This window comes from Hylobates moloch, unplaced genomic scaffold (assembly GCF_009828535.3).
Source record: "Hylobates moloch isolate HMO894 unplaced genomic scaffold, HMol_V3 SCAFFOLD_16, whole genome shotgun sequence".
NCBI classification, from domain to species: domain Eukaryota; kingdom Metazoa; phylum Chordata; class Mammalia; order Primates; family Hylobatidae; genus Hylobates; species Hylobates moloch.
The window spans coordinates 61,185,225-61,201,633 of record NW_026652291.1 but is presented as its reverse complement, the minus strand read 5'-3'; the positions used below and the strand labels follow the sequence as shown (position 1 = coordinate 61,201,633).

General features: G+C 43.9%; 1 protein-coding gene across 1 annotated transcript; it reads left to right on the top strand.

Annotated features, from left to right (window-relative positions):
• The first annotated feature begins 2 nt into the window (after positions 1–2).
• Positions 3–16,253, top strand: NEDD8 (NEDD8 ubiquitin like modifier). The gene is made up of 4 exons (XM_032180141.2): positions 3–192; positions 14,657–14,704; positions 14,873–14,955; positions 15,887–16,253. Exons 1-4 carry the CDS (start codon positions 175–177, stop codon positions 15,981–15,983), a joined length of 246 nt encoding a protein of 81 aa, XP_032036032.1. The 5' UTR covers positions 3–174; the 3' UTR covers positions 15,984–16,253.
• Positions 16,254–16,409: the final 156 nt, after the last annotated feature.

The following is a 16,409-nucleotide window of genomic DNA, read 5'->3' as shown; positions in this document are numbered from 1 at the left end:
CGGGAGAACTCCTGAGCCTTTCCGGAACCCGGTGGAAAGAAGGGGGGGGAGGGGTGGAGCCAGTGACCCGGAAGCAGAAGGGGCCCCTGCAGGCAGAGTGCTGGAGAGCGGCAGCGGCGAGCGGAGCGGTAGGAGCAGCAATTTATCCGTGTGCAGCCCCAAACTGGAAAGAAGATGCTAATTAAAGTGAAGGTGGGAGCACCTCCAGCCTTGCCAAGACGCAGTAGTACTGGGCTGGCAGCAGTGCCTTACGGGAGACGTGGGGAAGGAAAACCACGCCTTTCCCTAGCCTGGAGGACGCTGACTGCCTCAGGGCTCCGCGCGAGGGGTGGTGGGAAATAGGGGGACCCAGAAGGGCTTTGAGAGCGGGGCCCAGGTCCCACCTGACGACCCTGGGGTATTTTGCCGTGCCTGCTTTTTTGCCAGGACTGTGCTGTCACCCAGAATGGGGTCGCTTTTGTCGGGTCTTACTGTATTCGAACCCCCCAGTCATAGAGAAGGCCTAGCAGCGGCTTGACTCCCCCGTCTCTCAGATTCTTGGAATAAGCGCTGCTCTCCATTCTTCATTCCCAGGGTACCTGCTTCTCCCAGTCCCTAACGTAGGTGGCCTCCGAGCACAGCCCTAAAACGTTAGCCCGGAGAAACCGGGGCCTCCCAGGGGCTAGACTATGAGCCTTTACTGGTGGTTGCCAAGGTGTGGTATCTCACCCGTCCTACAGGAACCAAAGCGGGGAGTGTGTTCAGTCAGCACCTGCCTTTCTGAGCCTGGCATCCTGGACCAGCCTCACTTCTTTGGCTGAGGCAGGTTAGTTACCGCTGCCCTAGTTCTTGGTACTAGCCATGGTTTCCTTCATTTGCATCTCTCAACTCCCGTGGTGGTTCTTCACCAATTTCCAGCCCTCATTAGTCCTATCTGCTGTTTTCTCTTTTGTGCCTTCAGACAGAGATCCCCACCCTCCCCGCAAAAAAAAAAACAAAACTGCTGACAAGTGAAGTCTAATGCTAGTTTGGCCTTTTTGTAGCTAAGTAAATCTATCGTTATTTCGTCAGCTTCTTAGCATATTTACTGTACATAATAGTCATTCTTAACCTTCTCTTACCCAGTCCTTCCAAACTACTTCTTAGCTAAGATTTGAGGTCAAGTATTAAAATAGTATGTTAAAGATGATTTTTTTTAACGTTGAGTAGCGGCCTATATAAGAGTCGTAACATCAATGTAATAGGTGAATGGGTCACTGGCACCATTAAAAAGAGAAAATAGGCTGGGCGCGGCGGCTCACGCCTGTAATCCCAGCACTTTGGAAGGCCGAGGCGGGCCGGTCGCTTGAGCCCAGGAGTTCGAGACCATCCTGGGCCACATGGCGAAACCCTGCCTGTACAATAAATACAAAAAATTAGCCAAGGGTCTGGGCGCATGCCTGTAGGCCCAGCTATTCGGGAGGCCGGGATGGGAGGATTGATTGATCCTGGGATGTCGAAGCCGCGGTGAGCAGTGATGGCACCACTGCACTCCAGACCCTGCCTGAAAAAAAAGTCGGGCCCAGTGGCTCACGCCTGTAATCCCAGCACTTTGGGAGGCCGAGGTGGGTGGATCACCTAAGGTGAGGAGTTCGAGACCAGCCTGGCCAACATGGTGAAACCCCGCCTCTACTAACAATACAAAAACTAGCCGGGCGTGGTGGTGGGCGCCTATAATCCCAGCTACTTGGAGGCTAAGGCAGGAGGATTGCTTGAACCTGGGAGGCGGAGGTTGCAGTGAGCTGAGATGGCGCCATTGCACTCCAGCCTGCGCGACAAGAGCAAAACTCCATCTCTCCCTGCAAAAAAAAAAAAAAAGAGAGAGAGGGAGAAAATAGGAAATATTATGTGCTAGGTAAGGATATTGTTTTGTGATTTTTTTTTTTTTTTTTTTTGAGACGGAGTCTCACTCTTGCCAGGCCTGAAATTTTTTATTTTATTTTATATGTATATTACACAGGGGGTGTTACTAGTTCATACTAATTTTTAGTATGGATCACTGTCAAAATCTTGAGAAACACTAACTGTTGAATTTTTTTTTTGAGACAGAGTCTTACTCTGTCACTAGGCTGGAGTGCAGTGGTACAATGTCGGCTCACTGCAACCTCCGCCTCCCGGGTTCAAGCGATTCTCCTGCCTCAGCTTCCCGAGTAGCTGGGACTACAGGGCGTGCCACCACGCCAAGCTAATTTTTGTATTTTTAGTAGAAACGGGGTTTCACCAGGTTGGCCAGGATGGTATCGATCTCTTGACCTGGTGATCCGCTCACCTCGGCCTAAAGTGTTGAGATTACAGGCATGAGCCACCACGCCCGGCCTGTTGAATACTTTTATTGGCTTTTCAATGCATATGGGTTCTCATGTCCACTAGGTCCAAAGAAGTTAAGTTACTAATGTTAAGTGTTTTGTACACTTCTTGAAAATTTCACCCCACCTTAAGAAATTTTATGTCACGACCCATAAGGCACAAAAACTTTGCTATTTGTGATATGCTCTCAAACTTTCAATTCTAAGTTGATTTCATAACCCACTGATGGGTTGAGACCTGCCCACTGATGGGTTGAGACCTGCAGTTTAAAAAATACTGTTTGAAAGGCCGGGCATGGTGGCTCACGCCTGTAATCCCAGCACTTTGGGAGGCCAAGGCGGGCGGATCACGAGGTCAGGAGTTCAAGACCAGCCTGGCCAACATGGTGAAACCCTGTCTCTACTAAAAATACAAAAATTAGCCGAGTGTGGTGGCACACACCTGTAGTCCCAGCCACTCGACAGGCTGAGGCAGGAGAATTGCTTGAACCTGGGAGGCAGAGGTTGCAGTAAGCCAAGATTGTGCCATTGCACTCCAGTCTGGGTAACAGAGTGAGACTCTGTCTCAAAAAAAAAAAAAAAAAAAGGCCGGGTGCGGTGACTCACGCCTGTAATCCCAGCACTTTGGGAGGCCGAGGCGGGCGGGCGGATCACGAGGTCAGGAGATCGAGACCATCCTGGCTAACACAGTGAAACCCCGTCTCTACTAAAAATACAAAAAATTAGCCGGGCGAGGTGGCGGGCGCCTGTAGTCCCAGCTACTCCGGAGGCTGAGGCAGGAGGGCGTGAACCCCCGGGGGCGGAGCCTGCAGTGAGCCGAGATCGCGCCACTGCACTCCAGCCTGGGCAACAGCGAGACTCTGTCTCAAAAAAAAAAAAAAAAAAAAAATACTGTTTGAACAAAAAAAATCAATGGTGTGTGTGGAAACTTGAAAAGAAAATACAGTGTCCTATTACCTGTGGTCTTGCTAAAATGCTGATTATGATTCTGTGGGTCTAGGGTGGGGCACAGGTTTCTGCATTTCTCACAAACTCCCAGGTGATATTGAATGTCTGGGAGCTTTGACACTCTCAGACTTTGAATAGCAAGACATTTGACACTCTCAGACTTTGAATGGCAAAAACACTTTGAATAGCAAGATTCTAGATTTTTTCTGTTTCTTTGAATCCATATTTATGTGGTACTTATCTAAAATTGCCAGTCGTCTTTCCTGCAACACTTACCCTTCTGCCTTCAAACAGGCCTCTGTGCCCCATCTCTCTCTATCTCCCCCTCCCCCCATCCCCTCTTGTTTGTTGCATTTTTTTATTAAATACATAGGAAAGTAGTTACACATGAGATAGCTGTTAATCTCATCTGAAGAAAATATTAATTTAAAAAAGAAAAAGAGCTGTTAATTACCATATAAGTGACACATTTTTATTACAGTTCCTTTTTTTTTTTTTTTTTTTTGAGACAGGTTCTCACTCTGTCGCCCAGGCTTAGGGTGCAGTGGTGCCATCACGGCTTACTGCAGCCTCAACCTCTTAGGCCCAAGCAATTCTCCCATCTGAGCCTCCTGAGTAGCTGGGACTACAGGCGTGTGGCACCACCATACCCAGCCAGTTGTTTTTTTTTTTGTAGAGATGGGGTCTCATCGTGTTGCCCAGGCTGGTCTAAAACTCCTGGGATCAAGTGATCTTCCCACCTCATCCTCCTAAAGTGCTGGGATTACAGCCGTGAGCTACCACGTCTGACCCCTTTTTGAATTATTCTTTTTTTTTTTTTTTTTTTTTTGAGATGGAGTCTCACTCCGTCGTCCAGGCTGGAGTACAGTGGCACGATCTCGGCTCACTGCAACCTCCGCCTCTTGGGTTCAAGCAATGCTCCTGCCTCAGCCTCCCAAGTAGCTGGGACTACAAGTGCCCACCACCACACCTGGCTAACCTTTGTATTTTAGTAGAGACGGGGTTTCGCCATGTTTGCCAGGCTGGTCTTGAACGCCTGATCTGAGGTGATCCACCCACCTTGGCCTCCCAAAGTGCTGGGATTACAGGCATGAGCCACCATGCCTGGCCTCATTTTGTTTTTGTTTTGAGACAGTCTCACTCTGTCACCCAGGCTGGAGTACAGTGGCATGATCTCGGCTCACTGCAACCTCCACCTCCCAGGTTCAAGGGATCCTCCCAACTCAGCCTCCCAAGTAGCTGGAACTACGGTTACATGCCACCACACCTGGCTGATTTTCTGTTTTTTTAGTAGAGATGGGGTTTCACCATGTTGCCCAGGCTGGTCTTGAACTCCTGAGCTCAAGTGATCCACCTGCGTTGGCCTCCCAAAGTGCTGGGATTACAGGCGTGAGCCACCATGCCCAGCCAAATGATTCATTTTCAACTGCTGTCTCTGTGTAGCTGACTTCTTCCATATTTTTATGTAAGATTTTACAATTCTTCCCAATTTAAATCTTGTTACCTTGTCTCTGTGGTTCAAAAATTAAATGCATCATCTTCTGTCATAAGCCATATCCCAATACCCATCTCATGTATTAATCTCATCAATCATTCAGGTGTCTGGAATACAATTCTTTAGAGTCATTTAAAATTACGTGGTCCTTTTATAAGATCTAATTTTTCACTTAAAACCTCTTTCTGTTTGATTTTTGTTTCCATCTCCATTACCCTCATTCTGGTCTGGGATCTTACTCATTTGTATCTTTATTTCTCTGTAATACTTCCAACCAGGTTTTCTACTGTCATATCCCCTCTAAAGTGTAGAGTCTAAACCAAGACATGATGTACAAAACCATAATGTGCAGGTCTTCCTTGAGTTTCTTTTTCATTATATTACTCCCTAACCCCAGATCCTTCGTTGATTTCCTCATTGCAGATTACTTTGGCAACTGTCTTTACTGTGTGAACCAGTTTTCTCATTCATGTTTTTTAATATAAAATAAAATGCACAGTTCTTAAGGGTTTAGTTCAGTGAGTTTTTAACAATAGCATACGTTCATGTAATTACAAAATCTAAACATTTGTATTCCTACCCCCTCAAGAGTTTCATAGGTTAGTTTTGCTTGTTTTAGAACTTTATATAAATGGAATTATTCAATGTACAATTTTTGTATCTGGCTTCTTTCATTCTGCATAATGTCTATTGTAATCTGTGGTTTATTCCTTCTTATTACTGAATAGTATTTCATTGGATGAATTATATCATAATTTGTTTATCCATTCTCCTGTTGATGGGTGTTTGAATTATCTCCAGTTTCTGGCTAATATGAATAAGGCTTCTATGAACATTGTTATATGAGTCTTTTTGTAAACATATGTTTTTATTTCCTTTGGATAAATACCTAAGAATGAAATTACTAGGTCATGTGGTAGATATATATAACTTTAAAAAGAAACTAAGGGGTTGTACCATTTTATATTCCCACCTGCAGTATATGAGCATTCCAGTTGCTCCGTACCCTTACTAGCTGGTACCCTTGTAGCACTATAAAAATGCTGACATCAGTCATTTTTATTTTGGCTATTATAGTATTATAATGTTATATAAATTAAAACACTGTATCTAGTGTTATATAATGTTAGCTCATTCAAGGCTTAAATTGATCAACATTGATTTTCATTCACCATAGCACTTTGTCATTGCCCCTTGTGTTTGGACAATATAGCACTTCCTTTTGTTTTGTTTTGTTTTGATTTGTTTTTAATTTTTAATTTTTTTTTTTTTTTTTTTTTGAGACGGAGTCTCCCTCTGTTGCCCAGGCTGGAGTGCGGTGGCACGATCTTGGCTCACTGCAACCTCCACCTTCATTCAAGCGTCCACCATGCCTAGCTAATTTTTGGTGTTTTTGGTAGAGACAGGGTTTCGCCATGTTGGCCATACTGGTCTCAAACTCCTGATCTCAAGCCTCCCAAAGTGCTGGGATTACAAGCGTGAGCCATTGTGCCCAGCCAGAACTTCCTTGTATACAGCCTTATTCTATTAATTTTGTGTCTAATTGTTTCTTGGTTGTACATCTTCACTTGATAAAGATTGTTGGCAGGGCTGGATCACATTTCTTTTGTATTTCCTCCAGTGCCTAGCACAGTATGTTAGGTTTAGGTTCATCTTTTTTTTTTTTTTTTTTTTTGGAGATGGAGTCTCACTCTGTCACCCAGGCTGGAGTGCAGTGGCGTGATCCCTGCTCACTGCAACCTCCACCTCCTGGGTTTAAGCAGTTCTCCTCCTCAGCCTCCTGCATAACTGGGATTACAGGTGCGTGCCACCACACCCAGCTAATTTTTTTTTGTATTTTTAGTAGAGACGAGGTTTCATCATGTTAGCCAGGCTGACCTCAAACTCCTGACCTCAGGTGATCTGCCCGCCTCGGCCTCCCGAAGTGCTGGGATTACAGGCGTGAGCCACTGCGCCCAGTCTAGGTTCATCTTATACTTGTTTAAATAGCATTGAATGTATTGTCAGGTTACAGTATGATATATCAAGAATATCTTCTAAAATTGTTCAATTGCTTTAAAACAACTTCATGGACAATTTCAAACACATGCATCAGGAAAGAGAAGGGTGTATGCACCCTTCATCCAGCTTCAAAAATTATCATCTCATAGCCAATCTTATTTAATTTAAACTCACCAACTCCTTTTACCTGATTTTTTTTTAAAGCAAATTCCAGATAGCATAGCATATGTTATTCATACATATTTCAGTGTTTATCTGTGAAAGATAACCTTTTTTCTAACATAACCATAATTATTATGTCTAAAAATTTAACTGATTGCTATCATCAAATTACCCTATTGTCTCTCTCTCTTTTTTTATTAACAGTTTGAATCTGGATCCAATTAAGATCCATACATTGCCATTGGTTTATGTGTTTTAAATTTCTTTAAATCTGTAGATTCTCCTTTTTCCCATTTTTTTCTTGTTGAATAAACTAGAGTTTCCTGCAGTTTGAATTTTGCTGATTACATTCCCATGTTTTTCTTTTTTTTTTTTTTTTTGAGACAGTGTCTTGCTCTGTCACCCAGGCTGGAGTGCAGCGGTGTAATCTTGGCTCACTACTGCAACTTCTGTGCCTCCAGGGTTCAAGTGATTCTTGCATTCTCGTGCCTCAGTCTCTCGAGTAGCTGGGACTACAGACGTGCGCCACCATGCCTGACTAATTTTTGTATTTTTCATAGAGATGAGGTTTCATCATGTTGGCCAGGCTGGTCTCAAATTCCTGGCCTCAAGCGACCCGCCCACCTCGGCTTCCCAAATTGCTGGGATTACAGGCATGAGACACCGCAACGGGTTCCCATATTGTCTTTTAACATATTCCTCTTTCCTCTGTATTTCCTGTCAGCTGGTAATTAGATCTAGAGGCTTGATTAGTCTTTGTATGTTCATATGTGAGAAGAATTCATAGGTGGTGATGTGGTATGCACTTCCATCAGATCGTTTTGCTTTCTGTGATGTTAGTCATTTCCTAGATCCATTGTTTCACTGGGGGTTACAAGCTGGAGATACTCTAATATTCTTGTTGCTTCATATATTAGCTGGAATATTTGAACAGTGTCCAAAATGGTAGCCATCAGCCACATTTGGCTATTGAGCACTTGAAATGTAACTAGAGAGACTGAAGATTTGAAATTTTGATTGTACTTGATTTTAATTAAATTTAAAAACTGAAACTTAGCTGAGTACAGTGGCTCACACCTGTAATCCCAGTGAGTTAGGAGGCTGAGGCGGGGAGATCACTTGAGGCCAGAAGTTTGAGACCAACCTGGACAACATTTTGAGACCCCATCTCTACAAAACAATTTTCAGGCCGGGCATGGTGGCTCACGTCTGTAATCCCAACACTTTGGGAGGCCGAGGCAGGTGGATCATTTGAGGTCAGGAGTTCAAGACCAGCATGGCCAACATGGTGAAACCCCATCTCTACTAAAAATACAAAAATTGGCTGGGCGCGGTGGCTCATGCCTGTAATCCCAGCACTCTGGGAGGCTGAGGCGGGTGGAACATGAGGTCAGGAGATCGAGAACATCCTGGCTAACACAGTGAAACCCCGTCTCTAATAAAAAAATACAAAAAATTAGCCAGGCGTAGTGGCGGGCGCCTGTAGGCCCAGCTATTCTGGAGGCTGAGGCAGGAGAATGGCGTGAACCCGGGAGGCGCAGCTTGCAGTGAGCCGAGATCGTGCTGCTGCACTCCAGCCTGGGCGACAGAGCGAGACTCTGTCTCAAAAAATAAAAAAATAAAAATTAAAAATTAAAAAATAAAAATTAAACGTTAAAAATTTAAAAAATACAAAAATTAGCCAGGTGTAGTGGCGTGCGGCTGTAATCCCAGCTACTTGGGAGACTGAGGCAGGAGAATTGCTTGAGCCTGGGAAGCAGAGGTTGTGGTGAGCCGAGATCATGCCACAGCACTCCAGTCTGGGTGACACAGTGACACCTTGTCTCAAAAAAAAAAAAAATTTTTTTTTTTTTTTTTTTTTTTTTCAAAAAAGAATTAGCCAGGCATGGTGGTATGTGCTTGTAGTACCAGCTATTCAGAATGCTGAGGTGGGAGGATATTTTGAGCCCAGGAGTTGGAGGCTGCAGTGAGCCGTGATTACTCCACTGTGTTCCAGGCTGGGACACAGAGCAAGACTCCATCTCAAAAAAAATTAAATAAATAAATAAATAAAAATAAATTTTAAAAAACCTTTTAAGTATGTTTAGAACAAGTTGGGTGTATAAATCTACTTTTTCTATTGTAAATTATGAAACTTAAATATATGTCAAGTGCCGGGCGCGGTGGCTCACGCTTGTAATCCCGGCACTTTGGGAGGCCGAGGCGGGCGGATCACGAGGTCAGGAGATCGAGACCACGGTGAAACCCCGTCTCTACCAAAAATACAAAAAATTAGCCGGGCGTGGTAGCGGGCGCCTGTAGTCCCAGCTACTCGGAGAGGCTGAGGCAGGAGAATGGCGTGAACCCAGGAGGCAGAGGTTGCAGTGAGCCGAGATCGCGCCACTGCACTCCAGCCTGGGCGACAGAGCAAGAAAAAAAAAATATATATAATATATATATATATATATATGTCAATTTTCAGTAAAAATTTACCTTTTTTTTGGAGATAGGGTCTTGCTGTGTCACCCAAGCTGGAGTGCAGTGGCACAATCAGCCCACTACAGCATTGAACTCCTGGGCTTGAGCAGTCTTGCCTCAGCCTTCTGAGTACCCAGTTGCTGGGACTACAGGCCTGTGCCACTATGCCTGGCTAATTTTATTGTAGAGATGGGGATCTCACTATGTTGCCCAGGCTGGTCTCAAAACTCCAGGGCTCAAGCAGTACTACCACGTCCGCTTCCCAAAGTGCTGAGACGACAGGCATGTGCTACCATGCCCAGCCTACCATCTCTATTTTTTTTTTTTTTTTTTTTTTTTTTTCAGATGCAGTCTTGCTCTGTTGCCCAGGCTGGAGTGCAGTGACATGATCTCAGCTCACCGTAACCTCCGCCTCCCGGGTTCAGGCGATTCTCCTGCCTCAGCCTCCCCAGTAGCTGAGACTACAGGTGCCCGCCACCATGCCCAACTAATTTTTGTATTTTTAGTAGAGATGGGGTTTCACTATGTTGGCCAGGCTGGTCTCAAACTGCTGACCTCGTGATCCGCCCCCTCGGCCTCCTAAAGTGCTAGGATTACAGGCGTGAGCTACCACACCCGGCCCCATCTCTACATGTGATATAAATATGAAATACAGGATTTTCAGGATTTGGTTAGAAAAAAACATAAAATATGTTAATTTTTATATTGATTACATGTGAATAATATTTTGGCTATGTTGGGTTTAAAAATATTAAAATTTTACCTCTTAAAGAACTTTTACAATGTGGCTACTAGTAAATTTAAAAATTGCATATATGGCTTGTATTACATTTCTACAAGACAGTGCTGCTTTACAAAATCTTACCCTTATCAAGGACATTGTTTTTTAAAAAATTTGTTCTTTTTTTTTTTTTTTTATTTTGGAGACAGAGTCTTGCTGTGTTGCCCAGGCTGGAGTGCAGTGGCGTGATCTTGGCTCACTGCAAGCTCTGCCTCCCAGGTTCACGCCATTCTCCTGTCTCAGCCTCTCCCAGTAGCTGGGACTACAGGCGCCCGCCACCACACCCGGCTAATTTTTTTGTATTTTTAGTAGAGACAGGGTTTCACCGTGGTCTCAATCTCCTGACCTCGTGATCCACCCGCCTCAGCCTCCCGAAGTGCTGGGATTACAAGCGTGAGCCACCGCGCCCGGCCTAATAATTTGTTCTCATTACAGCATATTCACATTTGTGGTATAAAAAATGGAAAATACAGAAAAGCATAATAATGTAATTAAAATCACCCATAATTCCACTGCTCAAGTTAAAGCATTAATATACTGTATATACCCTTCCAAGCTTTTTGGAGAGCATATAGATGCATGTTTTGTTTTTGCAAAATTTTAATTATACTCTATATACTATAACTTTTTTGTTAAATTATCAGCATATTGTTAATATATTACAAATAGTTATCCTAAACATTGTTTGAGGGCTTTGTAATTTTTTTTCTAAGATTGTACCGTAATTTATTTAACCCTCAACTGTTTGATATTTAGATTGTGTTTCTAATTTTACAGTATCAAAAGGTTGCAATAACCATTGTTGTAGGTATGCTTTTGGACATAGTCATGAGTATTTTCCTGGAAGTATTGTTGCTGGGACACCATATTGCCAAATTGCTCTCTAGATATATTTATGGGCCTCTACAGTCGATTTCAGAAACAAGGGGCCAACTCTAGAGTTTCAGAATTTACAAACCAAAATTTCTTTTTAAAAATATAAGGTCCAAGCATTTTGCTCTTGGGAGAGCGGCTCTAGGTCTTCTCTGAGGGTCTTTTTTCACTCTTTAAAAATTTATGGTTGGGCACGGTGGCCCACACCTATAATCCCAGCACTTTGGGGAGGCTGAGGCAGGCAGATCACCTGAGGTCAGGAGTTCAAGACCAGCCTGACCAACCTGGAGAAACCCTTCTCTACTAAAAATACAAAATTCGCCAGGTGTGGTGGTGTATGCCTGTAGTCCCAGCTACTTGGGAGGCTGAGGCAGGAGAATTGCTTGAACCTGGGAGGCAGAGGTTGCAGGGTGAGCTGAGATTGTGCCGTTGCACTCCAGCCTGGGCAACAAGAGTAAAACTCCATCTCAAAATAAATAAATAAAAATTTGTATTATCGGCCAGGTGCGGTAGCTCACACCTGTAATCCCAGCACTGTGGGAGGCCAAGGCGGGTGGATCACTTGAGGTCAGGAGTTCGAGACCAGCCTGGGCAACATGGCAAAACCCCATCTCTACTAAAGATACAAAATGTAGTCAGGCGTATTGGTGCCCGCCTGTGGTGCCAGCTACTCAAGAGGCTGAGGTGGGGATCACCTGAGCCCAGTATGTCAAGGCTGCAGTGAGCCATGATTGCACCACTGCACTCCATCTGGGTGAGACTGAGACCCCGTCTCAAAAAAAAAGTAAAGTGAAATAATTTGTGGACAACACAGAATTACAAACTTTTTATTTTGTCTTTTTAAAGTTACCACAAATTGTCACCACCATTCTCTGAAAGGACATTAACACCTGAATATATTTAGTTTCATGAAAATTTCACTGTTAACGCTGCTTTTCTCATGTTACCATAGGCTGCTGAAAATTTTCACACAGACCAGCATAGGTTAGGGTAGAAGCTTGAGAATCACTGCTGTAATTTATTCTTTCATATCCAAACAGGTTAATCCGAAGGAATTGTTCTTGTATTTTTGGAAACATACTAGTACTAAATCATTCTCCTTGTTGGGAAATTTTCTGAGTTCTTGTTTCATGCTGGTCTGTGTGAATACCATAAGGAGAAACCATATGTTATTTTGTGAGCTACTACTATAGGAGTGTACATTGGGTCCCAATACTAGACCAGCCAGACTCAGGTAGGATGGAGTACAGAAATAAAAGCACAGGCTCTGGGACCAGGGAATCTGGATCCACTCTCTACTTTTGATTGCGTAGATATGTTTTTAACCTAAGTCTTATTTTTCTCATCTATAAAATGGAAATAGTAATAGTCCATATCTCATAAATACTGGGAGAATTAAATGTGATGCATGTAAGATGCTGATCATAGTTACCCTTAGAAAGTGTTCAGTGGCTGGGCAAGGTGGCTCATGCCTGTAATCCCAGCTCTTTGGGAGGCCGAGGCAGGAGGATCACTTGAGCCCACAAGTTTGAAACCAGTTTGAGCAACACAGAACTCGTCTCTACAAAAAAATCTTTAAAATAGCTGAGTGTGGTGGTGCACACACCCTGTAGTCCTTGCTACTTAGGAGGCTGAGGTGGGAGGGTTGTTTGAACCCAGGAGGTCAAGGCTGCAGTGAGCCAGGATCACACCACTGAACTCCAGCCTGCGTGATAGAGCGAGACCCTGTCTCTTAAAAAAATAAAAGGAAAAAAATGGTTTTCAGTAAATGTTAGCTGTGATTATAATATGATCATCAGTATATTTAGCCCTTCAAAAATATTCATTGACTGCTTGTGTGTCAAACACTGGGAAAGTTTAACACTTAACTAGCTGTAATTGGTATATTAATATTGGAAGTATTAATAAAGTACACTGGGAACAGGTCTATACATCATACAGGAGGTTTTATACATTGCTGGAGTGCAGTGGCACGATCTCGGCTCACTGCAACTTCTGCCTCTTGGGTTCAAGCGATTCTCCTGCCTCAGCCTCCCGAGTAGTTGGGATTACAGGCATGCGCCACCACACCTGGCTAATTTTGTGTTTTTTTAGTAGTGAAGAGTTTCTCCATGTTGGCCAGGCTGGTCTCGAACTCCCAACCTCAGGTAATCCACCCACCTCAGCCTCCCAAAGTGCTGGGGTTACAGGCGTGAGCTACTGTGCCCGGCCAGGAGGAGATCTTATATTTAAGGGGTCTTGAAGTTTGGAGAAGGAGAAGGGGAGGATATTGCAACAAGGAAAACAACGGAAACAAAGAAATGCCCATAAATTAGAATGAGCATGGTGTGTTTGTGGCCTGGATCACTGTAGACTAATGCAGATAGAGCAAAATTTTAAGAGCAAGAACAGATGGGAGAAGACACGACATTTATGACTGCATAATCAGTATAATTATTGTGTTTGGATATCACCAGCCCTTAACTTATGGAAGAAGTCAAGAAGACAAGAGCTGCAATTTAGGATTTAGGTAGAAGTCTGGAAGGATATGGGAGATGTAATGTTGACTTCTCATCTTCTTTTCTTTTCTCTTTTTTCTTTTTCTTTTTTTTTTTTTTTTTTTTGCAAGGGTGTTGCCCAGGCTGGAGTACAGTGGCACAATCGTGGCTTGCTGCTGCTACCTCTAATTTCTAGACTTAAGCGATCCTCCCACCTCAGCCTCCCAAGTAGCTGGTACTACAGGCATGCACACTGCACTCAGCTAATTTTTTTTTTTTTGGTTGAGACAGGGTTTCGCCGTGTTGTCCACGCTGGTCTGGAACTTCTAGGCTCAAGTGATCCTCCAGCCTCAGTCTCCCAAGGTGTTGGGACTGCAGGTGTGAGCCACCATGCCCAGCCAATTCTAGCATTTTTTTAAAAACTGCTCAGAGATGATTTCTGGTGTCCTTGAGAATTCTTTGAATTATCTGAATATTAATTTCTAGCATTGATATTTAGAACAAGGTCCTTCTGACGGGCGCAGTGGCTCACGCCTGTAATCCCAGCACTTTGGGAGGCCAAGGTGGGTGGATCACCTGAGGTTGGGAGTTTGAGACCAGCCTGATCAACATGGAGAAATCCTGTCTCTACTAAAAATACAAAATTAGCCAGGCGTGGTAGCGCATGCCTGTAATCCCAGCTACTCGGGAGGCTGAGGCAGGAGAATTGCTTGAACCTGGGAGGCAGAAGTTGCGGTGAGCCGAGATCGTGCCATTGCACTCCAGCCTGGTCAACAAGAGCGAAACTCCATCTCAAAAATAAATAAATAAATAAAACAATAAAACCTTTCATTGCCATATCATCCAAAAGAATGCCAATATTCTCACTGATTTTGGGGGACTGATTTTGGAAGATGACTCATGGAATTAAGAGGATCAGATGGTTCAAAGAATCTTGCCCTATCAAAGTTGTTTACAGCCTAAAAATATTTGATAAATGAAGATATGTTCAAAGCCGCCTCATTCTCCAAAGCAGTGCTGCTGAGAATATGCATCTTTTAGAAGGCAGTAGATCCCAAAGACCAAGATAGGACATTTTACCTAGAAGACAAATTGTACATTGGGCTTTAAGGACTCATGAAACCATTGCCTGTTTCAGACGCTGACCGGAAAGGAGATTGAGATTGACATTGAACCTACAGACAAGGTGATGCATGCCCAACTCCTCTTCATGTACTTCTTGCCATGTATATTTGTTTGCATATGCTTATGAACTTGGTCCTTTTGCTCTCATGCTGTCTGCATAGCCCTTGTTCTTTCCATTTCCATGGTCCTACCCCTGAGCAGCAGCCCCTGACTACTTGTCTCTCTAAAGGTGGAGCGAATCAAGGAGCGTGTGGAGGAGAAAGAGGGAATCCCCCCACAACAGCAGAGGCTCATCTACAGTGGCAAACAGATGTGAGTTTGGAGTGAGAATGACAGCATGGCGATCTTATGTGAAGATGAGAAGATGAGAGGGGGCACGTACTGAGGTGGATCGGGTTGCCTCTTGTTTTTGGTGCCTTAGACTCTTTGGCAATCTGGTGAAGCCTCTAAGCCCCTTCTCAGAATAAGATTTTTTCAGGCATAAAACAAAATATATAGAATTAAAAGAAAACTAATTATATTGAAATAGTTATTAAAATACTAAAATATGTGATATAGTAATAAATGTACTTTTTAATGCATAAGATCTAATGGTAGGTCTAATATGACCATAATTTTGAAATATTTTCAAGATACCTATAAATGATTATGATAGAAAATAGTTAATTGCTATTGTTAACAAGTTACCTATATTGCTAATACTACTGTGGTTTGGGGGCTATGTTTGAAGTTAGAAGAAATGTTAAATTTCAGTTGGGGGTTAGTAAAAATAAAGATGGGGTTTTTTTCCTCATTCAAGTTCACAGAGCGCGCCCCCCCCCCCCCCCCCCAAAGAGATCCAGGAAACTCAAGAACTCCTGTTCTGGCTGGGCACGGTGGCTCACGCCTGTAATCCCAGCACTTTGGGAGGCTGAAGGGGGTGGATCACCTGAGGTCAGGAGTTCGAGACCAGCCTGGCCAACATGGTGAATCCCCATCTTTACTAAAAATACAAAACTTAGCTGGGCGTGGTGGCGGGCACCTGTAATCCCAGCTACTCGGGAGGCTGAGGCAGGAGAATTGCTTGAACCTGGGAGGTGGAGGTTGCAGTGAGCTGAGATCGTGCCACTGTACTCCAGCCTAGATGACAGAGCAAGACTCTGTCAAAAACAACAACAACAACAAAAAACTCTTAAGTCTTCTTTTTCTTTTTCTTGTTTTTTTTTGTTGTTTGTTTGTTTGTTTTTGCTTCCTTTTCCTGCAGGAATGATGAGAAGACAGCAGCTGATTACAAGATTTTAGGTGGTTCAGTCCTTCACCTGGTGTTGGCTCTGAGAGGAGGAGGTGGTCTTAGGCAGTGATGGACACTCCATTTTACCTCCTTACCCTGTCGCTCATAATGAGGCATCATATATCCTCTCACTCTCTGGGACACCATAGCCACTGCCCCCTCCCCTGGATGCCCAGTAATGTATGTCTACTGGTGGGAGACTGTGAGGATCCCAGGATTCAGTATTCCTGGCCCAGAGGGCCCTTGCTGGCTATTGGGTGTTAGTTTGCAGTCCTGTGTGCTTCCCTCTCTTACGACTGTGTCCCTGGTTGTCAATAAAATATTTCCTGGCCTCCTGGAATCTTTCTTCTGTTGCACAAGTTGACTGAAATAAAAATGGACCTAATGCTCACTCAGTTATAGCAGGCTGAAGGAATCGGACAGTGGAAGGAATGGTGCTCTTACAGGGATTATCAGATTTTAGGAAAACCTACTTAGTGGTGTGTTGGAGTCAGTT